The sequence below is a fragment of the Neodiprion fabricii genome, chromosome 5 (genome assembly GCF_021155785.1).
Source record: "Neodiprion fabricii isolate iyNeoFabr1 chromosome 5, iyNeoFabr1.1, whole genome shotgun sequence".
Lineage (NCBI taxonomy): Eukaryota > Metazoa > Arthropoda > Insecta > Hymenoptera > Diprionidae > Neodiprion > Neodiprion fabricii.
The window spans coordinates 32769934-32792322 of record NC_060243.1 but is presented as its reverse complement, the minus strand read 5'-3'; the positions used below and the strand labels follow the sequence as shown (position 1 = coordinate 32792322).

Here is a 22389-nt window from a genome sequence, read left to right as displayed (position 1 = left end):
TTTAGTTCCTGCTATGACCACCTGAGTCGTTGCGTTCTAGGACGTGTTGTGTACAGATATATAATCGAGGAAACTACACGAGAAAAAAACCACACCTATATTACAACGATCCTACCGGCCAGGCCAATAACTAAGAAAATGAGCTTCACCAAGGGAATCACCCTCCACCATATGAGTTTTCAGTGGGCTGATTCTTTAATTAATGTGAAAATACAGAATCAATCCCCAGACATGTGCGTAAAACAGTGACTTTATCAGCCGTCTGTATCGTGTTCCAGGTAATAATTAGGCTTTCCGTTCGGTGCAGCCATCTACGACCCCTGAAAGTTACGAACATGAGTTACGAAATACCGCCATCTTGTTTACCATCTTGTACCGAACGAAGCCTTCAGGAATAATCGGATTGGCTGTCTGCAGCCATGTTAACAACCATTTTTCAAAACAGGTATTTCTCAGCTTTGTATTATCTATTTTCTGTCTTTGGACCCCTGCTTTCTGTTCTTGACTAATCATCATCCATCTTTTGAGCAATTCATCCTACTCTTTTACAGTTCGTGTATTGTTTGAGGATGATACAATTTCATTACATACTTTCAGATAATCCTCCTTGATTTCCCGCTCTTTTTATGCTGCCAAACTGGATAATCGTTCAGAGGTACTCTAATGTACCGTATTTTTTTTTTTTTTTTTCTCTTGCCTTCGGTTATTTACTTTTTTAGATATCCGTCGAGGATTCTTGCATTCCACAGTGTCGAATTATTTTTTTCATACAATAATGTAATTTACACTGTTTATTCGATTTGGGTAAACAATGCAATTGCTTTGAATCCAATCTTCGATTAAGAAATTGGCAGCACTGAAATGATGTGGCGTCTCGGTGTGAAACACGTGTTGACAGATCGCTTACGACGCTAAATGCCGACCATTTGAAGAATTCGATACGCAGCCGAAGATTCCTCGGTAACTGAGTAAATAAAGCTTCAAATTTCGCGTCGGTTCTCATTGTAACGGTACCTGCTGTCATTTAAACGTAACAGTCGTTCGAAACAAACGTTGTCTGCTCGTTTTGAGAGGTCGTGCAACTGTCACTTACCCAATCGCGGGAGATTTGAACAGGTTAAGTTTAAATAAGTTCTTTAAATGATGAATTTTAATAAATCTATCACAATTTCGACTTCTTCTCACACTATGCTTCGACAGCTGGTTGTCTTGATATTCGTGGTAGCAAGTATCGGGCTTTTTTTTTACCTAAATAAAGTGCAGCCGCATTATTACATCGATGAGATTTTCCACGTGCCTCAAACGTTGCGCTTCTGCAACAGAAATTTTTTCGAGGTAACTCTTTTTTATGTCAATATAAAATATAATTTGTGACAGTCTTTCACAAATATTAGAAACATACGAATTTCAGTGGGATCAAAAAATCACCACACTTCCGGGGCTCTATCTGATGGCCGTCGTACTTTTCGCACCACTCAAACTTTGCAACACTATCGTTTTGCGGGGGATCAACTTGATCGGGACGTTCGCAAATTTCTTCGTTGTGTATCAAATACTAAAGTCAAGTATTGAACGGCGGCAATATGGCGCTAAACAAAAATCACACGATCAGAGACAACAATGGACGATCCTCATAGCCAGCTTAAACATCGCTATTTTACCACCCCTGTACTTCCTTCTTTTTCTTTATTACACCGATGTCATTTCCACCAATTTGGTGCTCCTCATGTACCTGTTTTACATAAAACGACGATTCAAAACATCCGCTTTTGCGGGTAAGTTAATCAATCGCCTAAAATGAGTTTAAAAAAATGAAGCAACAATTTTTCTCGTATCATATTTACTGCTTGTTTTCATTTCCCAAGGTGTCTTGGCCGTACTCTTCAGACAGACAAATATCGTCTGGGTTGCGTGGATCTGTCTCGAACTCGGAATGGACATACTGGAGAAAAAAAATCCGAACCGAATCCACAAAAGCTTCAAAAACACTCCAGCATACGTCAAGGTGAGTTGATTGGCCCTTCGCAAAAAAAAAAAAAAAAAAAAAACGATTCAGTAAGAAGACAACGCAAATAAACATCGGAGAAAAATATTTGAATCAAATGTTTACAACTTTCTAGCTGAACGGCATTTTTCCTCTGTTTTCTAGCTTCTCTGGGATAATGCAAAGGAAGAAATTCTGGGTGGAAGATTTACCAATTTGGCGGCAGAAATATTCGGTGTACTGTTGCCGTACCTTCTAATCGGTTTATCCTTCGCGATTTTCATTCTCTGGAACAAAGGCATAGTCCTTGGGGACCGCAGCGCCCATGTAGCCACATTTCACGTGCCTCAAATCTTCTACTGTTCGGTGTTCTTCGCCTTTTTCGCCTGGCCATACTTCATCAGTCACGTAATAGACTTCTTGAGATTCGCGAAGGCTCGTTGGGGCTTCACCACTCTTGCCTTGCTTCTAGTCGGGATAATTGTCCGCTACAACACCCTGGTGCATCCCTACCTCCTCGCCGACAACAGGCATTACACCTTTTACGTTTGGAACAAAACTATCGGACGATATTATTTGGCCAGGTATCTCTTCGTCCCGATTTACGGGTTCTGTCTTTTCGCCACTTGGCGGGCTCTTCGTCATCTCCGATTTCTCTCCCAGATCGGCTACTTTATCGCAACGTTCATAGTGCTCGTTCCCCAGCTCCTGCTGGAGCCCAGATACTTCTTCATTCCCTACATCATATATCGTATCAATTCTATCGACAGTGTTAAACCGTGGCAATTGTTCGCCGAGTCATTGACGACCCTACTAGTCAATGCTTTTCAGTTCTACGTATTTTCGACCAAAGTATTTTACTGGGACGACGACGAGTATCCGCAAAGAATCTCGTGGTAGTTGCGATCTTGTTCACCTGGAAAAGAAACTAGTCTTTTTTGTTGAAACGGGGGAAATAGCTCTCGAAAACGACTGATTCTAGGCATTTATGTACGTATAACTGTATTGTTTAATGGTTTGTGAAATGGAATAAATGAACAGAAGAAAATCCAAGTTCGATAATTATATTTATTTGATTGCTATTACGTTACGTCTTCCAATTTTCATTTCCTCCTTCGTAGCAATTTTTTGCTTCTCGTTTTGTTTTTGTTCGTTTATTTTTACATAGTATGTAACAATCTCACCATAATTTGGTAGGTTTTACCTATATATTAGGTTAAGACTTATCATGTAATGTACAAATATAATACACGCCTCGCTCCTATAATATTACTTTGGATTTCGCCTAACTCGATCGTCAATATGTTATATTCATTGTTTTTCCATTCGCTGCAGCTGGCGAATTATTTACTCTCAGGCCTTAATTATTTATTAATTCACTCATTTATTTATTTTCAACTAGGTATTCGTTACGATAATCAAAATGGTTTTCAATCTGAAGCATTGCGTACCTACAGATAATTATTGTGTCCGTAACTTGTATGCACCGGGGTTAGTTTATAACGTCCCTTAATCACCAATTTCGTTATCGCGCTCCGTTGAACATTCTTTTCAACTTTTACATTTATTTTATTTAAATTCATAAATTTCAGAGTTTTCGACGCTGACGTCGCGTAACTACCTAAAGATAATGCTAAAAAATGTTCAACTCTTTTTTATTTATTTTTTTTTTATCTTGTCATTTACTTTCTTCTCTCGTATCGTTTTCCGTTTTCAATATTACCAATCTTTTAATACCACGCATAATTCTATTCTTCGAATTTCATCTCTCAGACAATAAATACTATACGGATATGTCCAATGTAAACCGAAAATTACAGGCAATTAGATCGCACCTTTTTTTTATCGAATTATTGTTACCGTTTATAATTAGTTACGCGGCTGTTGCGCCTTTTGTCCTGTTCTCTCTATTCTCGTTAAGAAAAAACGAGATACCATTGCCCTTATATTTATCTATCTCCTCTTCCATCTATCTGTCTACCTATCTATCCGCTCACTTTTGACTTTGTCAACCTCGCATTCACCGACGAAACGATCTTTGATATGCGCAATGACTCGCGTCGAATGAGGTCTTGCTAAGCAGGATCGACGTTACGACGGAATGAAATCATAAATAGGTACGTAGAATCGAATGTTGACTGGCTAACCGTCAGATACGTTTTCAAAATACAAACCGCGGTATTAATTTACAAAATAAAAATAAAACACAATTCGTACCGCACCGAATAACGAATTTTGAATTAGTATCTCCTCTCGATTAAATTTTACCTCTAAAAATCGTACAACGAATCACGATTTGTTAAAGCTTCATAGAAATATCACGTATTGTAAAGATTATCGCCGTTCTTTGCTAAAATCAATTACACCGATTTTTTTCTCACCGTTGCTGATTGTTTCAACATATTGCTTTTGAATTTAAATTTACTAATAGATGTATAAAAATATAGTAATAGAATGTAACACCCATATGGCAAAGTCCAAGTCTTCCTGATACATCATTACCTCAGGCAAACACTTTTGAAATATTATTACAATCAATTTCATCAACATTTAAAACAAGTCAGTTTCAAGAAAAACAAATAATCGAGCCATCCGGTACTTGCCGAAAATCGACTAGCGTATTATCGTCAATCGAATATTCTAACACTGACAATGAGATTAAATCCCGCGATATATACGTACTCCGATCATTTTGACCCAACAACATGTAAATAGTAACGTATCCATTGTCAGTACTAATTTATGTTGGCGTGACTCGTTAAAGACAAAGTGTAAAGTCGACCCTGATTTCAGTACGTCAGCATTATAACGTATAGTAATAATAATAGCACTGCTCGTTTTTAGGTATCTATAGTGTAGGTACGTTATATCTTGAGTAAGGAAGATACAGCTTAGGCACTAGGTTTACGACGCGTCTGTGTAAAAGTGATCAAAGACGGCGTCGTCTAGTTGAGACCGATATCGATTATCGCTATACCGCGCCTCACATTTTATCATACTATTTGTTGCTTTAATTTGATCAAATTCGTCGAAGCGTATTTCTCCTTGTCGAGGGCCGCACTCGGCTCGTTCTTCTTGGTTTGCGTGTGCCAGGCGAGAACTTGGCTGCAGTTATCAGCCAGAAGCTCTATTTCGCTCGGGTTGAACGGCGCCAGGCTTTTCAGGAATCCGTCCTCCTCGTACCCGGGCCTGAACGGCATGCTGGCCTTTGGTCGCTCAAGCAAAAACTTGACGCTAACTGCAAAACCTGCCATATCAACGGGGAATTTCCGTCCTGCCATCCAACCGTCGTAGAAACCGATGAACTTCCCGTTCTTCACTATCGGCGTACTTAGACCGAACTTTGTGCAAAGGCCAACTGGCCACATCGAGACTTTTCGAGTTGTGCGGATCTGAAATTATGCAATCGAATCATAATGAGAGTGAAGTTCGTAACGTTAATGGTAACGATTAAATTTGAAGAAAAATTATTATTCCGTAACTGTAGGATCGTCTCGAATTGAGTAATCTATTTTTAAAAACTGGAGTGCATTCAGATTTTGGAAATTAAACTTTTTTAAAGACGTTCCAAATTTTCAAGACAAGGATCTTAGCTTCAATATTTCGTTACGTTAACGTTACTAACTTCAGTCTGGTGAATCATACGTATTTTATCAGAAATCCATTACGAAATTGAAATCAAAGCAGCTTGTAATTATCTGTAAATTGCCCGGAAATAGACGGTTCGAGAAAATAATGGTTACTCGTCGTCACCTGACGTGGTATGTTTTTTGTCATGAATGATTCACGGTTTGGAAGACCTTCGGTATTTCTCCATAGCAACAACTGATATCGAACGGTACGATCAACAATGCAACTGCATGCGAGTCCTGCATTAGAATCGATTGGATCCGATTCGTAATTTCATTGGTAACCGCTGCTCGAAAGTTTTCGATAGTTCGCGTAATATTAACGGATAAATGGGACAAGTTCGATGAAGTTTTTTTTATACTCTACAGAAAGACCATCTTATCTTTTCGACATTATATGATACGAACCTCGTCGAATAGCTTAATGTCATAGGTATTGTCGTCGTCGGCAAAATAAAAAACTCCACTCGTCGCATTTGCTCTAATCCATTGAAGACCGCGATTCCTGTTCGAAACTCCCCGAGGTTTTGCACCGTTCTTCTTTTTGTACTGCTCGGGCATCGGGGCTGGACAGGCAAAATAGTGGGGGTTAATGTCCGAAGTCACAACCGATGACTTCGATTTGATCACACTCATTTGTTACAGGTTCAACAAACACCTTGATTATCGGAATAGTATATTTTTGACGAATGAGTAAAGTCTGAACACTCCTGAAGTTGGGCATGGACACTTGGCGCCCGGATTTTATGACTTGGACTCGCCTAACGAGTGACTTCAAGGGATTCGAAGTAACTTTATAATCAACTTCACATGACTTTTCGTGACTTCAAGTGATTCCAAGTAACTTTAACTAACTCCACGTGACTTCGTGTGATTCCAATTTACTTTAAGTAATTCCACGTGACTTCAAGTGATTCCAAGTAAATTTAAGTATCTCCATGTGACGTTTCGTGACTTCAAGTGATTCCGAGTGACTTTGAATAACTCCACGTGACTTTTCGTGACCTTAATTAACATCATGATTTCACGACTTCAAGTGAATTTGTGCGATTTCACAGGACTCTTTTTACGCTGTATACCTAACTTCAGGAGTGGTTGCCCCCTTGTCCAAATGTCGTAGCGATAAGTTAATTCGGATCTGAACCTGATATCGTGACCTGGGGTAAAGTCATCAAAAAAGCGAATGCCAGAACCGTAACTCACAATCAGAAGAGAAACTCACCAACGAGATGTTCATACTTGAGTCCAGTCCTTTGGAGGAGGTCAGTGACTTGTTGAGTGGGGGTATGAGCGTCTTCGATGACGAGCCAGTGGACGTTCTTCACGAGCATCAGAGTGTGGGCCATTCTCGTAAGTTCCGGGACTTGTTCCGGACGACGATACGTCGGGGTGATAACGTAAAGGGGGTTTTCATCGGCGAATTTATCTGCGGCTGCCACGACGCTGTTGATGGTGGTTTGTGCAGGGGTTTGGGACAGCAGCCTGTCCTTTTCGCGATTACCGATCGTCAATTTGTTCAGCTGATTCAGAATTCCCTCGGTCAATTGGACTCCGATTTCGGGCCCGAGGCCGTTCGATTTTTTGACCGCGTCCACCGCGTATCGAATCTGCAATCCGGATCATATTGAAGTTGGTAACGTTATTGTAATGATTCATGCTGAGGACACACTGTTATTTCGTCATTTTGGAATTGTCTGAAATTCAGTGGACCGTAGTAATGTAAAATACACTCATATTTCGAAATCTTAATTCCTCAAAGCTCATTGTAAAATTAAGAAAATCATGATTTTATGCCCAAAGTTTCGTTACGATAACTTTTGCGACTTCAACCTCGTCAATCCGAAAATGATGATGCCGCGAATGACGAAATAATGTATAAACGAATGTGCACAGATTCAATCATTCTGGTGAAATATTTTCGACGATATAATTCTATCGAGAAAACTAACGGAAAAATGGAAAATCGGTTTTTTTTAGTAGATCTTTCCGTACAAATCGATGAAATTTTGTGAAAGATTACAGTCGTCTGTACAATTACTTACAACAGAATACTGTATTAATTATCCTCGAAAAAAATGAAGCGATAATTCGTGAATTTTCTTACGCGAATTATGCGAACTATATAGTTGCATTACTTTTACAAATAATACTCACTAAATAAAAAGTCAAATGGATATCGAATAGTGAATCTGCATTAAAAAATTTTTGTAATCTTTTGAGAATGATTTGATCGGATTCATAGAATCTGTCTTATATCGTTGAACTCATCTTGCCTGAATTATCAGTGAGTCTTGCGGACAATCTTACGTAACAACCATTAATCTCAAAATTCTCTGACATAATCTTTACAAAACGAAGTCCGTTATAATTTTTTACGTAGGAACAAACGGTTGTAGAAACAAGCGATTGGTCCCTCTACAAATGTTCCTGGAAAATTTTGGTTTCTTTTTCTTACCAGGGCATCCATCGTGCTAAAATTCACGTACCATTTCTTCGGTGAGCTTCTGGTGCGCGATGCTGCAACCGTAGGTGTCGCTGTTTACCGGTATACCATCAGGACCATCCGGGGGTTGCCCGGCATTCAAATCAAATTTCAATGCGGGAATTTGATCAACTCGAATCCCGAAGGACAGGTGATACTGGTAAAACACGAGGCAGATACCGACGAGGGCAATCATGCCCATCTTAAGAGCCGGTTTCATCGTGCGTGAACCTGAAAGAATTACGATGTTCAAGGAGGTTTCGAGGACGTGGAACGATCAGGTTTCATTCCAATGAGAACCGCTACTTTCTACGATGACGCATTCCAAGGACGTCGGAATCAAGCTTGGAAACTGTAGTGTAATTCTGAAATAGACATAGAACATAATTGCTGGCGCATAACCATTTCCGGAAACGTAGGCAGTCCGGAAACAGCAGCAGTGTGGCAGATAAAAGATAATAAGGGTGAGTGAGTGGAAGATATAACTCAAGACCAAAGTTCAGTGAAAGAATGAAATGATATTTAAGCTGGTGGAATAATACAGAAAAATTCATAAGTATGTTTCGGAGGCATTGCTGCAAAATAAAATTGTCTAAATTCGATCAAAAGACGCGTTGGAAAAAAATTTTGAATCATATTTTTGTCAGTGTAAGAATAGTTGTTTCAGATTTCAGCGTATCGACAGTGTAGCACTAAACTTATACAACGATGAGCAGCATTACCAAAATACACATGCGTGTGTCAGTCCTGCAGCATTACATCTGACGTTTTTAAGTTGCGCGTAAACGTCTCACGTGCGCAGCTAAACTTTTCGCCAAGAATTTGAAAGAGTTCACTTGTCTCAATTATACCAGTTGAAATTCGTTTATCATAATTTCTTGTGGTTTCCCTGTAAGGTCACCGCTTCAGTCCGTCGATAACCTCGTGCAACATGATTGCCTGGCGTACAATTAGACAAAATCACGAAAACAGAATTGAAACTGATAACTTATACCGCCCAGCTCACAATCAATAAAAATACCATCCGTCGTGATAGTATACGATACATCGCATGAGCGAGAAGACAAAATAGAATAAAAAACACTCGTTCCCAGACCGGTGGAACATAACTTCGAACCTCCGACACGACTCTTCGCCGCAATGCACCGGATCAAAGCTAATTTGATAACTTTACACGGTACATCTGTTCGTGTGAAACATGAGAAAAGGAAGCGGTAAAGTAGACACCCTTGACCTGAAAAATGATTTAACCACCCTTTCCGCTACCGTTTTATCCTTATTTATTTTATTCTTTATTTTTTCTTTTTTTTTTTAAATGTCCCGATACAATTCTCCCGGTATAACGGTGTAGTTGCTTGTTATTTCGATCAACGCTTGTATAATCGGTCAACGGATCATTTAAAACAAAACCTCAAATTCCAACGTTCTATTTCACAATTTTATTAACAGTAGAAAGAAAAGAGAGTAGGATCGCCTCTCTCGCGCTACGACGCTGCCTCTAAAAATATTTCGCGATGCAGTTTTGCCAGCAGCATGGCTCTGCTACCGAAAACCTCGAAAGAGCGACGCCGCGACGAGACGCTACCCGACCAGCTGTGGCGGTACTGACTACTTACTGACTGCACGCCTAGAACCTCAGGAGGCAGTCGTTTTACCGGCTTGAGGCAATCGGACGGCTGAAACGGGGCTCTGAAATGCGGCGAGTGCCGCCTTTCGTTTCGAACTGCGACGGTGTCGTCGTGGCGGCGGGAAACGGTGCAAGTACACAAATCATGATTCAGGCCGAGAAACGCGTCGACGAAACGCAACGCCGGCGGAGGAACATCGGCCACGAGATTCTCTGGAACACGCGAAACTGCTGCAGGCTCTGGCTGCGCCGTTTCGATCGATCCCCCCACCCTCCGTCCTGGCAGACACCATGTGTTCCATCCTCAGCATTTTCGCCGCTCTCCCCTCCACGTTCTCAACCCCTCGACCCCCCTACTGGGTATTGATCTCGACGGTGAGGAGAAACTCCGCTAATGCTATACACCGTGTTCTACGTGTTCGGATTATGGATTAATGCGTGTTCGAATGAAGCAATTAACCGGCCTAGTTGGCGAGGAATCGATTATAAATTATATTCATTATGTTCGGAGGTATGAGTCATTTGTGTTTAAATCGTTCGATTCCTGTAACCTGTGGAGATGTCTGAAAAAATGTCAAAACGGAAGATGTTGGGTTACGAAGGGTGAAATCAGCCGTTTTTGTGACATAGTAATTGTCATAGACAAGAGATGTTGTGAGAGCTTTCACATCTCACAAAATGATGTAAAGTTGATGCGCCGACCAACATTTATTGTAAAAACAGTCTTGTTTCTGACTTACGTCAAGGAACGCGTATCGCTAATGAAAATATTTTTCACTGCTTAATTTAATTATTTATACCTGTTGGATCATTTCTTTATGCTCAACCAACCCATATTTTATTTCCTAACCCCAAGTTCGTTACAATATATTATAAAAAGTACCGATTTTCGGCCAAGCAACTTCCGTAATTGAAGAGGAAAATTAAAAAAGCCTGTAATTATATATTTTGTAGGGAGAGAAAAATTCGATCTTTTCGGACCGAGCGTAAGTTTGCGATATTAGTCGTAGGTGAGCCGAAAACGAATATTGCAAATACGCGTGACGAAAGCAACGTTTCCTCATTGTTGTACACGATTATTTATGTAAAAAAAGTACGTTAACATCATGAGATTGTTTTGTGCTTCTCTGCTTTATACCCATAGAAAAATGAGATGTTTTTGGTTTTGCGCATAGACCCAATTATCCGTTTTCTCCTAAAACCGTCGCTGAGGATCCCGTGGCGTCAACTTGTACAGTTCGCGATAAAATTTTTCCGAACAACACGAAAAATGATTCAATTATTATCGTAGGTACCTATCAAGGTTATCAAAAGTTTCTTTCGAATCGATTGATTTCAATATGAAGAGTAAAAAATAATAATTAAAAAAAAGAAAAAAAGAGAAAAAACGACCAATTGTCAACACTTTTGGATATTGACCTTGCTACCACAGGGTTTATTCTTTTCTCCTTTATTTTTTCTCACTTTCATGTATCACAATAGTTTGAAGAACTTTAGTGACCAGAAGGTAATTTACACACATTCATAATAGATAAGATTTATAATTGAAACAGGTCCGATTTTTTAACCACTCACTATCGGACTGTTACGATGCAAAATTGGCGTTTTAGCAACTTTCAGTTGAATCAAGTTAAACATACACGTTGAAATTCTGTCAGTTCCCTGATTCCGTTTTGCATCCAATTTACTTTTCAATCAGACTGTATCCGCGTACCTACACAGTTGCAGGATGAATTGTGCAGGTAGCCGAGAGAAACAAATTTCCCAAGTATTTCTAAGAGAAGCTACTGCGACAATATCCTTGAATTAATCCGCGGTAGGTGTCACCTTATCTCTTTCTTGCATCCACCAAGACGTTTATACTCATTGTCAGCCGTATCGTGATTATCGTGCTCAAGTTTATATCCATATGATACCCGTATGATGCGTCTCTCCAACCCTACATCTTTCAACGCGTAATTAAATACGTCGAAATGCGAATACCCGTAATCTTATTTCAGTTTTTCTCTTCATTTATACCAATCCAGCAATGTACAATGAAATTGCAGAGCTATAACTTAAAGTTTCTTTTTCTTTTCTACTTTCACATTACAATGAGACTAAAAATGGAGAAATTGATTCTAGTCACTATTCGCCTTAAGAGATATATTCGATCTGTTTCTAACTGATTGTGAGAAAGAATAATTTTCGTCGTAATTAAAGGGATGAAAAAGAGAGAGAAAAAAAAACACGCTCGAAATCTTTCGCCGCTAATTGCTTCTTTACCTTATAACACTGTATACTTTTATCTCGTACTGTACTCACAACGGAGAAAAGCATACCTGGGTAGGGTCAACACGTTTCCTAATGTATATGCAGGAGTTGAAAATTCTCCACTGCGTTTTAATTTACAGCTCGCTGCAATTATACACTAATAATAATTGCTACGCTGAGCTAACGAAATTAATTGCAGCCCCTCAACTCTCTGTACCTAGCGTACGAAGCATTGTCTGTTGCCTGTTGTTTCTTGTTCTTTTTTTTTTTTTTTTTTCAAATTTAATTTCCATGCTCCCAATTTGCAACGCGGTGTAATTATGCAATCATCTCCTCTCTACGTCCACCGAGAGTTTTTCTAACAACGAAACGATCCCTGCTCCTGATTCCGGCAACCGTAGTTACAGCTCATGTTCATATCGAGCACCGTTTCCCGCCACGATAAGGCCCCTCCAACTCCTATCTATACTCTGTCCGGCGAGAGATCGACACAGCATTGCGCATGTTCGGGCGGAGTGGGGGTCGGGTGGGGATAGCGGGACTCGCCACTCATTGTCAGTATCGTCTCTCTAGTTTCGCACATTTGTGTCCTACGCCAAAAGTCCACGCTCTGTAACATGACTAATAGGTGAAGTAATGTCAACATCGTGGTCTCATTATATTCTACTTGCAATTTTACAATTCCAACTCACTCGCTACTTTGTACCGACTGACGTTCGACGGTTTCAAATCAACCGTTAGATTTGAAATTAACCGTTAAGCGCTGGGAACAAGCTAATTCCTCAGGTGATGGGGTGATCTCATTAGCCGGCGCCATTTTATTATTCATTCAGTCCTCACGATCCTTACGAAGTGCCGTAATGTTTCGGGTGACTGTTTAAGGCAGGGGGTCTTTGACTGATCGACTCGAATTGACAGGGTAAGCAGGTTGAGTCGGAGTGCCAGCAAAAATTGGGCCCATTTTCGGCGCAGAGTTAGTATAGTACCGATTTCCTCAACCCGTGGCGTTCCTCTTCTTCGATCCTTCGACATATGTGAACCGGACAGCTGTCAACACCTCATCATCACTTAACAATCATAGTACGTTCGATATTCTCGGTAGGGCCCCTCTTGGGACTGTAGGGGAAGATAATCCCGGTCAGTGCGTTGTCCCCTCCACGCGCAACTTTCATCGCGAGAGCGTCGAGTTCGGAATTCGACAAGCGTCGTGACAAGTCTTGAGTGGGTAGAGTGGGGATGATGTTTGCGGACGGATTTGGGGAAGCGGCTTTACCGATAAGGAGACCTTACACACTTACCGATTTCAACGAAACTTAGGTCGCGTTTAGACCATGACTCGGACTTGAATTTCCCAAAGCAGAGACTCCGAATAGACAGCCGTTTCCGAGAAAATAAAGCTCATGTCTCGCTGCGACAATTTTTTTTTTTGTTTGTGTTCTTTCAATTCTTCATTCCATTCTCATTCCTACATCAGTTACATTATAGATTTATGAAAATTTTACGAGTAACTAGACATTGAATTAGCATTTTCTTCCGACAAATACGCTTTTTATAATTTTTTTTCGATCTATCGTTTGAAACACGTGCTTTTCATCCAGCACATAGATATTCTATTTAATCTTTCCGTCTGTCCGTAAGTTCTCTTGTAACTCGAGAACTGCTGAACCGATTTTGATTATTTTTTTTCCTGCGTATAGCTACAACGTCTGGGCAGATCTTATGCTATATTTCGTTAGAATCAGCTCAATAAAAGTAAGAAAGAAATTATATGCAAAAATTGCAGAAATTCATTTTCCTGCCGGTATTGTTTCTTTGCATTAATTTTAGGGAATCAATTGCGAGAAAACGCTTCAAGAGCTTCCGATCCAAGCGCGGCCCTGATAAACCTTCGGCTGGTTTCGCCTCGCTTGAATTTGCTGAAGAAATCGATGCAACTCGCTCCCTTCTCCTCTCTCCTTTTCCCCCCGCAAGGTTAATACTGCAGCGTTATATATACATTGACATGACATGCGTCACGTCAACAATTTCGACACGAGAAAATTTCGGAAATCAGAGTCTAATTTTTCCAATAGACTTTTCCTGTCCCGGGATTCGTCACGCAGCTGGGTCTTTTATATAAATAATCTTGCATTAACTATTTTTTTTTGCTCGTTGTATGTGTTGTAAAAAATTTTCTAATCAATTATAAGCAAATCAGTTATTTCGTGAAAAGGGTCAAAAAGGAAAATTCTCAAGGATCAAGACCTTCTGTGTGAAAATATCGAATTACCAACTGGCTGATCCTACTATTCCTTGCGCATAAATACTATAAAGTTTGCAAACTTTTAACGAATTTCCCTGATTCTCAGAACTTATACTGAGAAATAATTTTTCGTTTTTTTCAAAGATATCCATCCAGCACATTTTGTAGAAAATTTCATACGAGTCAAGTCTCAGTATTTTTGTGTTTTTTGGAACCCAAGAATTATGTCGTAAAATCGATTGTCAAGAGTCTTTTTCGACTGATTGATACATCAAAAACTAAAAAAAGAAGGGAAAGAAATATATATCGTTAGACAAGAGTTGTGTAGAATTGATTTCGCTTTTTTTGTTTACTCTTATGCGTACACAGAGAGCATAAAAGAGCAAATTTTGCTGAAAAATGCAAGAAAAGAGGGACACATCAGGTGTTTTATTAAGATATCCTTCGTAAAATGCAGAATTTACACAAAAAACAGTGAAAACCACTGTTTCAGAGTAAAATCTGTAACTTTTACAATAAAAAATATGGTTGAAATGAGATTTTTTTTACTAAAAACCTTCATCTGTCCCTCTTTTCCTGCGGTTTTGAATAAAATTCCTTTTTTTCGTTTCTTCGTGTAGAAAGGATGGCAGGATATTTTTGTTTCGTGTAAAAAATAATTGAAATTATTTATTTCATTGCGCCGTAACAACGTGTATAAAATATAACGCCAAGATTTACTCGCGGTAACATAATTTTGGCTGTCAAAGCAAAAATTCATTCTCATCTGACAAGGCAAATTTTTCGCACCGTTTCGTTTTCACTTATTAATTTTACGTCTCGTTTAGGATCGATTACGTTGCATCCCGAGGGTTCAGAATCGTCCGTTTCTAATCTCACGTTACGAGTTGAGTAAAAAATAAAAGTTACACCGAATTCATGGTGTAACGTTTCAATCTATGTCATGACGTAAGCATGACGTAGTTAGGAACTAAATTGGCATTGAAGAGTAGCCGTGAGAATTTTTTTATTCCTGAACGGGTACGCAATCATTCAAGTATAAACATTTGAGGAACATTCACGTACTCAGAGTTGAATTTAGCATTTTCATAAAGTCGATTCACTTCCCCCAGATTTTCTCGGCATGGCACTCTGATGACAATTCAATTGTATTATTTAATGTCGCGAAATTTAAACGCTAAAATTCAGGCTCGCTGTTGAGAATCGTGAAAAGAGATGTTGATGTAGAATGAGCTTTCATTCGCAATAACGCGTGCTTTTTTTAATGACCGCGTAGCGTGTGATGGATAATTTACACTACGATGAAAAAATTGGTCGGACGTTGGTGAATTAAACAATTTACCATTTGAACGACGTTCATTGTCCTCGAGTTGATGTTAAATTAGTTACAAATACATGGATTCAGATTACTGATAATTAATTGACAACCTTTCTGACTTTGATGTTATTATAGCGCCATTGTGGCAGGAAGGAAGTGATCGGAAATTGATCTAAATCTATTTTCAAAGTAACATATTGTAACAGATATTTGTTTTATCATTCTTAAATTTTAACTCACAAACTCTAGTACTGTAAACATGCTAGTTACTGATACATATTTTTTAAGAAATCACAAGTATGATCATAAGTTTAACTTGACTAAACAAAACGACAAATCTTGTTAAAACCAGATATAGTCTAGGATAAGCGAATGACTAGTTAATTAAGCATTTGTTATATCTTTTTTAGTTTGAAGGTGGTCGGTATGTTCACATGGTAAATTATATCATTGACCGACATTCGACCGATGTTTTTCTTCATATTTACCACCTGGTCACAAATTTTCAACTAAACAAGTTAGACCGCTAAACTTGTCTTCATTTTTTTCCTCCTACTCTCTTCCCCTCATCCTCGCATTCCTTATGCTGCAGCAATTTTCCATTTTCAATTTCAAGCTACTCGAGTTGACGGCCTACTTATACCCAACGCATATTTCGCACCTCTCGAGAATAATGAAAAACGAATACACGATTTCGCAGCGCACAATATCCATACATTTAATTTAAAAAATCGTAGAAAAAAAATTTCAATATAAAAAAAAAAGAAAACATAATATTCGCAATAATTCGTATTGAAACATTGAATATGCGAGTTCGCAGATTTGATCATTTATTTTCTAACCTAATTTAGTTCGGCACAAAATTCGAGAGAGCCGAATTTGATAAGTAGAAAAAAAAAAAAGTAAAAAAAAAAAGTTGTAACGAGAAAATTTTTCACCCTCAAAGAAACACAAAACTTACGTGAATTTGCGTTGAATTCTTTTACCTGTAATAAGTTTCGCCGTCTCGAAGGTTCTCCGATCACCTGTCGAAGGTTATATCCAAGAGTTCATATATTGATTAGCGTTCGATTTCCTTAGCACTGAACAAGTGGTGACGGATGTATAAGCCAATTTCTTAGACGACTTAGGTCCTCCGTCTATTCACTTCAAGAATATTACCGTATTTCTTTTTTTTTTTTTTTTTTTTTTTTTATATACTTCAAGGTTTCCCGACAATTTTTATAAGTGCACAGGTGAACCTCGAAACGTTATAAAATCCAATTCAATATTTGTGAATTTCTCTTGTAACGAAACCTTTTTCCCCGATTACCTACAGATAGAACGAAACTGATTAATGGAGGTAGAGAAAAAAAATTCTTCACGAATAATTATTTTCCGTTACAGCGTGACTTGTAAAATTATTCCTCATACGACGTGTGCAGGCGATGCGTTTAGCTGACCCGTCAGAAGACCTCCCACCCCACTTCCCATATGTCTTCCTGTTTTTGCGATAACGCTTCGCGCTTAATCAGAGTCACATAATGGCATAGAATGCGATAATATTTATAAACCATACGTTATAAATTCATGCGTATAAAAAATTTGAATTATTCGTAACAGCTGATTCAACGGAGACAAGAACGCGAATTGATTATTGCATCGTTATCCCTTGACCAAGGATTTTATAGGTATTGCGTTGCAATGTAACATCCTTCGCACGATCGATGATGGTAGAAAAAATTGTTGTAATTTTTTACCACGAGTTGCTGCGAATTATTTAATATTTTTTATTGGTATAATACGTTGTGCGATTTAACAACTTGTAAATTTTTATGAATAAAAATGAAACAGGTAAATCGTGACGTTAACAGTCCAAGACAAACAAAGGCGTATAAAACCGGTTTTCAACATCGCGCGTAATTCTTCCCATACACCGTGTGAAATGAGCTATTTGTAAGCTGAATTTCACGTACCTATAAACAGATAGAAATACGTGTATATATGGACCGGTTTAAATTGCACCGAGAAAGAGAGAGAGAGAGAGAGAGAGAAAAAAAAAAAAATAAAAAATAAGAATAAAGTCGACGTTATACTAATTATTTTAATCTGTGATACAAAGTGAAGGCCGACTTTTATTTTTCTAATGTTGAAGAATTTAGAGAATGTAAGATTCCGCGTTGTTATGTTTTCGGACGTGTAATCGTGTTTTTGAAATAGGCGATTTTCCGGTGCATCGATAAAAAAAAAAACAAAAAACGTCACGCTTTACAGTTGCGAATAATTTTGCGGCAAAATATCTCTCATTTATTTACATTCTCTGTTCAAACAGCGAGGATTTATTTTCTTATTATTAATAAAAAATGAAAATTAAATTATAATATTCGCGTTCGAATTTAATTTTGCCAATTTGAAACGAATTTTTCATCTCAATTTTTACCAGTCGTCGAAATGAATCCGGCGCTTTTACAACACGCGCCTGAATTATTATGGCTAAATTATTCGTTTCACTGATATCTTTCCGCAACGGGATTATGGTGGTATCGCGTGTCAGGGGTGGCTTTAAAACCGTTCGTAGAACTCTGAAACGTGGTAAAATTATAATGAATCGAACCTTATCCTGCGCCTCGCGATAACGAATCTCGAGCTATAGATTAATTTTTCATTATTCAAATCAGTCTCGTTATTACGAGTTGTTGCAATGCATTTTTTCCCCGCGATCCGCAGAATATATTATACTTTTTTCTTCTATCACAAAGAAATCAAGCGCTTATAACTCCGTAACTACTAAACCGATTTTGTTTATTTCTTTTTTCTGTGGATAGCCACAGCGACTGACTAGAATTTAGGCCATATTTCGTTACGATCACATCATTAATTGCGGAGATGTAACGATATTTGTAAGCCAAGTCGAAAGGGGATCACAAACTTATGCGAACGCTCGCTAAAGTCAGGGAATTATGATGGCTCATGGGGAAAATAGTACATTATGTGACAAGGGAATAAAGTTGACTTTTAACCCTGCGTTGAATGTAGGACTTTATTTCCGACTCAACTCTGGCCATGATGTTTATTTGAAAATTGGGACTTTTGAATTATCATTTTAGAGAAAAATATACCACTGTCGTCCCACTTTTGAGGCAAACAAAGTTAACTTTACGATTCAGTCGGGAATAAACGTACTTTTTTTTACGAATCATTTTCAAACTTCCGCTGCGCTTCGCAATTTCAATTAAACTGACTTTCGGAAATGGTATTGTTCAATTTCTAATTATGTGTCTAAAACGAAGCAATATTATGTGTTTTTTAGACCCAAATTTATATACCCAAGGCGTACAATTTCCGGAGCTTTTGATCATAAAAATCCAAGTTTCTTGGTAAAAAGTCAGCGAATTCTGAATTTTTTTACAGGAAAAGTCAGGGAAATTTTATCCGAGCAAAATTGTCGCCACCCTGTAAACTCTTACAGATAGAGGAATAGAAAGTTACGTGAGCCTATGTCTATCTCTAATAATTTCGTCACAAGATAAGTTTGAAAATATTAGCGCTACTATTGTATACGTTAGACTGGGCCAAGAAAAACGAAGAATTTTTTTTTTTAATGGTACTGTGAAAACATTGTTCATGAGGACAAATAAAAATTATCCTGAAAGTTTGAGCCCTTAATATTAATATTAAGGGGTGTATCGTTACAGCTATTGATTTTTTAACAGTTGCCGCATTTTTTTACCCAAAGTCCGTCAATTATGAATCTGAAAAATTTTATCAATCCATATTTTTGAAGGAAATTAAATTTCCTACAAAAAAGCTGTCCTACTAAATTGACGTAGATCGAGCCGTTTCCTTGTAATCGTGCCTTAAACATTGATTTGTTTTTTCAAATTTTTGTTTGAATTTTTCGATTTTTGTAATTACCAGAAAAATCAATATTTTCATAGATCAAACCATTATTTTTGTGGGAAATTTGATGCTCTACGAAAAAAGGTCTCTTAACATTTCTCATGAAATTCACTCCTTTAAAAGTTATTCGACATTGAAATTGTATTCAAAAGTAATTAACCGTTGATTTTGCGTTTGACATAATTCTTTTCACTTGTTTGACAAACTTAAGACTTAAATATTGAAAATGTTTTTTTTTTTTTCGTCAGATGGCTAAATTTTTTTCAAAAAATCGACATTTATTACGATATTATCCAGCTAAAACCTTTCTTTATCTACATATCTTTATTTTTACCGTATTTTACCAACTTAAATAGTAAAAAAAAATTGGTTTCTCAAGTTATTTTTTTTGTGTAGTTATTATATACTATAATTTATAGTTTTTTTCGGCCCAGTCTAGTATACCTACAAGCCAAACACAGTGTTCCAGTTTACATGACAATAACCAAGAAAATACCAACCACTAATTGTAACCAAGTGAAAAATGTTGCTTTTTTCAATTCAATTAGCGGAAGAAACTGACGTGAAATAATTCAAAAGTGTTCATCATCTGTGAGACACGAAACGAGAACAATCAATTTTTCATTTACCCAATTAAAAAACAGCGTCACCGTTCACTTTTGAGTTGTTTGAAAAAAAAAAAAAAATTGTACGATGTAAACCGCGTATATAAACATAAGTTTATCACGCGCACCTAATTACTTACCGTAAAGTGAGGCATGATTGTAGACAATTTCCAAGTGACCAAACACTCTTCAAAACGTACAGCTGTTGTCACATTTCTTCGATCTTCCATTTCTCCGGTTGTATATTTTCAGTCTTACCGCGTCTTAATTAATCGTTAACGTTATTGTTATTACTCTTATTATTATCATCATTATTATCAATGGTATTGAGCCTTTCTTTCATCAGTCAATTCCCCGTCTATTTTGCCCGGTAAACGCGGCACGATTTTTTACAACTGACCTCTGACAAACAACAACGTCCGTGTAAGGTGTCAATTGGCGTGAACAGAAAACGGTAACAACGCTCGCCTGTAATGAGCCACGTGTCGATACTCAGTGGTCATCATAAGTCTGGCGGAGAAAATTGAATATACGGCTATTTTGTCTCTGGGGGGGGACGACAAAAAAACGTCCCGTACTGGCATCGCCTTTCGACAAGCACGGAAACCTCGACCGCCATTAGGAGAAGCGCGGAAATATTCCGTCATTCAGAGCGCATGTGCACAGCAACAACACCAGCCGGCTCTTTTCCTTGTCGGATATAACAATAAGAAGGTGTGATTTTTATTGCGGAGTACGATACGCGAGAGAAAAGCATGTAATTAGAAGGTGGAAAAAAAACAAAAAAAAAAAAAAAAAATGGGCCACGAATTGGAACGAAACAAAAAGATGAGAAAACAAGTTTTTTAAATAAATAAAGTTGAAATCTCTTACGTAGATATCACGGTAAGTAAGTGAGTATTAGTTTTATTGCTTCGTTTAAAGAAATTTTACAATACACCGTAGATTGATGACGAGTTTAGCGTAATTGATATGTTGTTAGGTTTAAATTACGGGTGGTGATCAAAACTTGGAAGGGTTTAATATTTCGATAGGCTGATGTATCGAAATTTCGAAACATGCGAAAATAAAATGACGAAAGACGAGTTGTACGAGACATCGGTTTTTGAAAATGTCTGAATGATTAGAAGTAATTCCAATAAGTTTCGTCGTTTGTTTTTTTTTTTAATTTTTTTTTTTTGATCAACATCAATTTCAAAACTATTCAGAGAATTGGTTTCAGGGTCCCGCAAGTATCCTTGATCCTATTCCCTGTACTCGAGGGTCATTCTGCGAGGACTTTCGTAGCTACCAGAGTGTTTCGCATCATGGCATAAAGCTTCTAAAGAGAAGTGCAAACGAAAGTGAGATCATAATTGAAGAGATTGCTTATCGAGAGAAAAAATAGACACGAGTAGATGAGCATGAATCGAATCGTGGCTATTCGTATGGAAAAAAATCGAAAAACATTACATGTATAATGCCAATTTCAAAATACCGTGTATTTAAATTTTTAAAATTTTTTTCAATCTCATTCAACCGATCCTCAATTTTACCTTATACGATTCAATGAATCATTCATATCCCGTTGCGAAATTTAATCGCGAAAGTATTTCACGGGGCTCGCAATTATTGCGCCCTTCGGCTCTTAGGAATTTATCGTAGCTAGACTGAAATCAGTTTGAACCCAATAATAACGTCGTTGTACGCATACTTTCTCGATTGTTTATCCAATTAGGCGTTGTGTATGAATATATGTGCGCCTGATCGCCGGCACACGCAAAGCCTTGGAAATTATTACGGGTTTCAGCTTTGTTCCATCTTACATATTTTCATCCCCAAAATTCCAACCCTGAATACCAGACAAAAATTTCCTTGCCTCATTTGCGAGAATTATCCTTCTGTTTGATTGAAATAGCGTATCTATAGATCGATAAATCGAAATACTCTTTTCTTTATTTACTTAGAAAATTCGTCAAATAAAAAATCTAGATACCGTTAATTTTATACTTTCGCTATTTCGGCGTAATGCGTGGTACGTATGTATTGCACACAGATCTATGCATACATATAATTGTAAACGAATGATATATATATATATATATATTATCCATATTTTTTTATTCCGACATATAATATACATGCATACAGTAACAGTAATAATAATTTTAATAATCGTAAATATGACAAGTATATATATATATATTTTTTCTATATATTATATATTAAGTTTCTGTTATATAATTTATTATAATATTTATTATTAAAATTGAACAATTAACAGTTATACCTATCAATGAACAATCGTTTACGTAATATTATAATACATAGTTTCGTTATATATCGATATAACTATTATTACTATAGTACGGTTATAATTATGATAGAGAG

The 22389-nt window shown here is 37.6% G+C and overlaps 2 protein-coding genes across 6 annotated transcripts; one reads left to right on the top strand and one right to left on the bottom strand.

Annotated features, from left to right (window-relative positions):
• The first annotated feature begins 45 nt into the window (after positions 1-45).
• LOC124183272 (putative Dol-P-Glc:Glc(2)Man(9)GlcNAc(2)-PP-Dol alpha-1,2-glucosyltransferase) lies at positions 46-3037 on the top strand. Of its 3 annotated transcripts, none has more exons than XM_046571559.1 (4): positions 46-445; positions 1412-1775; positions 1866-2005; positions 2150-3037. In XM_046571559.1, exons 2-4 carry the CDS (start codon positions 1451-1453, stop codon positions 2882-2884), a joined length of 1200 nt encoding a protein of 399 aa, XP_046427515.1. In that variant the 5' UTR covers positions 46-445; positions 1412-1450; the 3' UTR covers positions 2885-3037. The 3 variants fall into 3 exon arrangements, with proteins under 3 accessions (XP_046427515.1, XP_046427516.1, XP_046427514.1); XM_046571560.1 differs by having other exon boundaries at positions 1395-1775; XM_046571558.1 differs by lacking the exon at positions 46-445 and adding an exon at positions 564-1335.
• A 609-nt stretch (positions 3038-3646) lies between these two features.
• Positions 3647-20646, bottom strand: LOC124183275 (galactosylgalactosylxylosylprotein 3-beta-glucuronosyltransferase P). Of its 3 annotated transcripts, XM_046571572.1 has the most exons (6): positions 9712-9935; positions 8818-9034; positions 8100-8326; positions 6836-7220; positions 6022-6179; positions 3647-5376 (listed from the first exon to the last, which is right to left on the bottom strand). In XM_046571572.1, exons 3-6 carry the CDS (start codon positions 8313-8315, stop codon positions 4978-4980), a joined length of 1158 nt encoding a protein of 385 aa, XP_046427528.1. In that variant the 5' UTR covers positions 8316-8326; positions 8818-9034; positions 9712-9935; the 3' UTR covers positions 3647-4977. The 3 variants fall into 3 exon arrangements, with proteins under 3 accessions (XP_046427528.1, XP_046427527.1, XP_046427530.1); XM_046571571.1 differs by lacking the exons at positions 8818-9034; positions 9712-9935 and adding an exon at positions 20160-20646; XM_046571574.1 differs by lacking the exons at positions 8818-9034; positions 9712-9935 and adding an exon at positions 16522-16540.
• Between the last annotated feature and the right edge of the window lie 1743 nt (positions 20647-22389).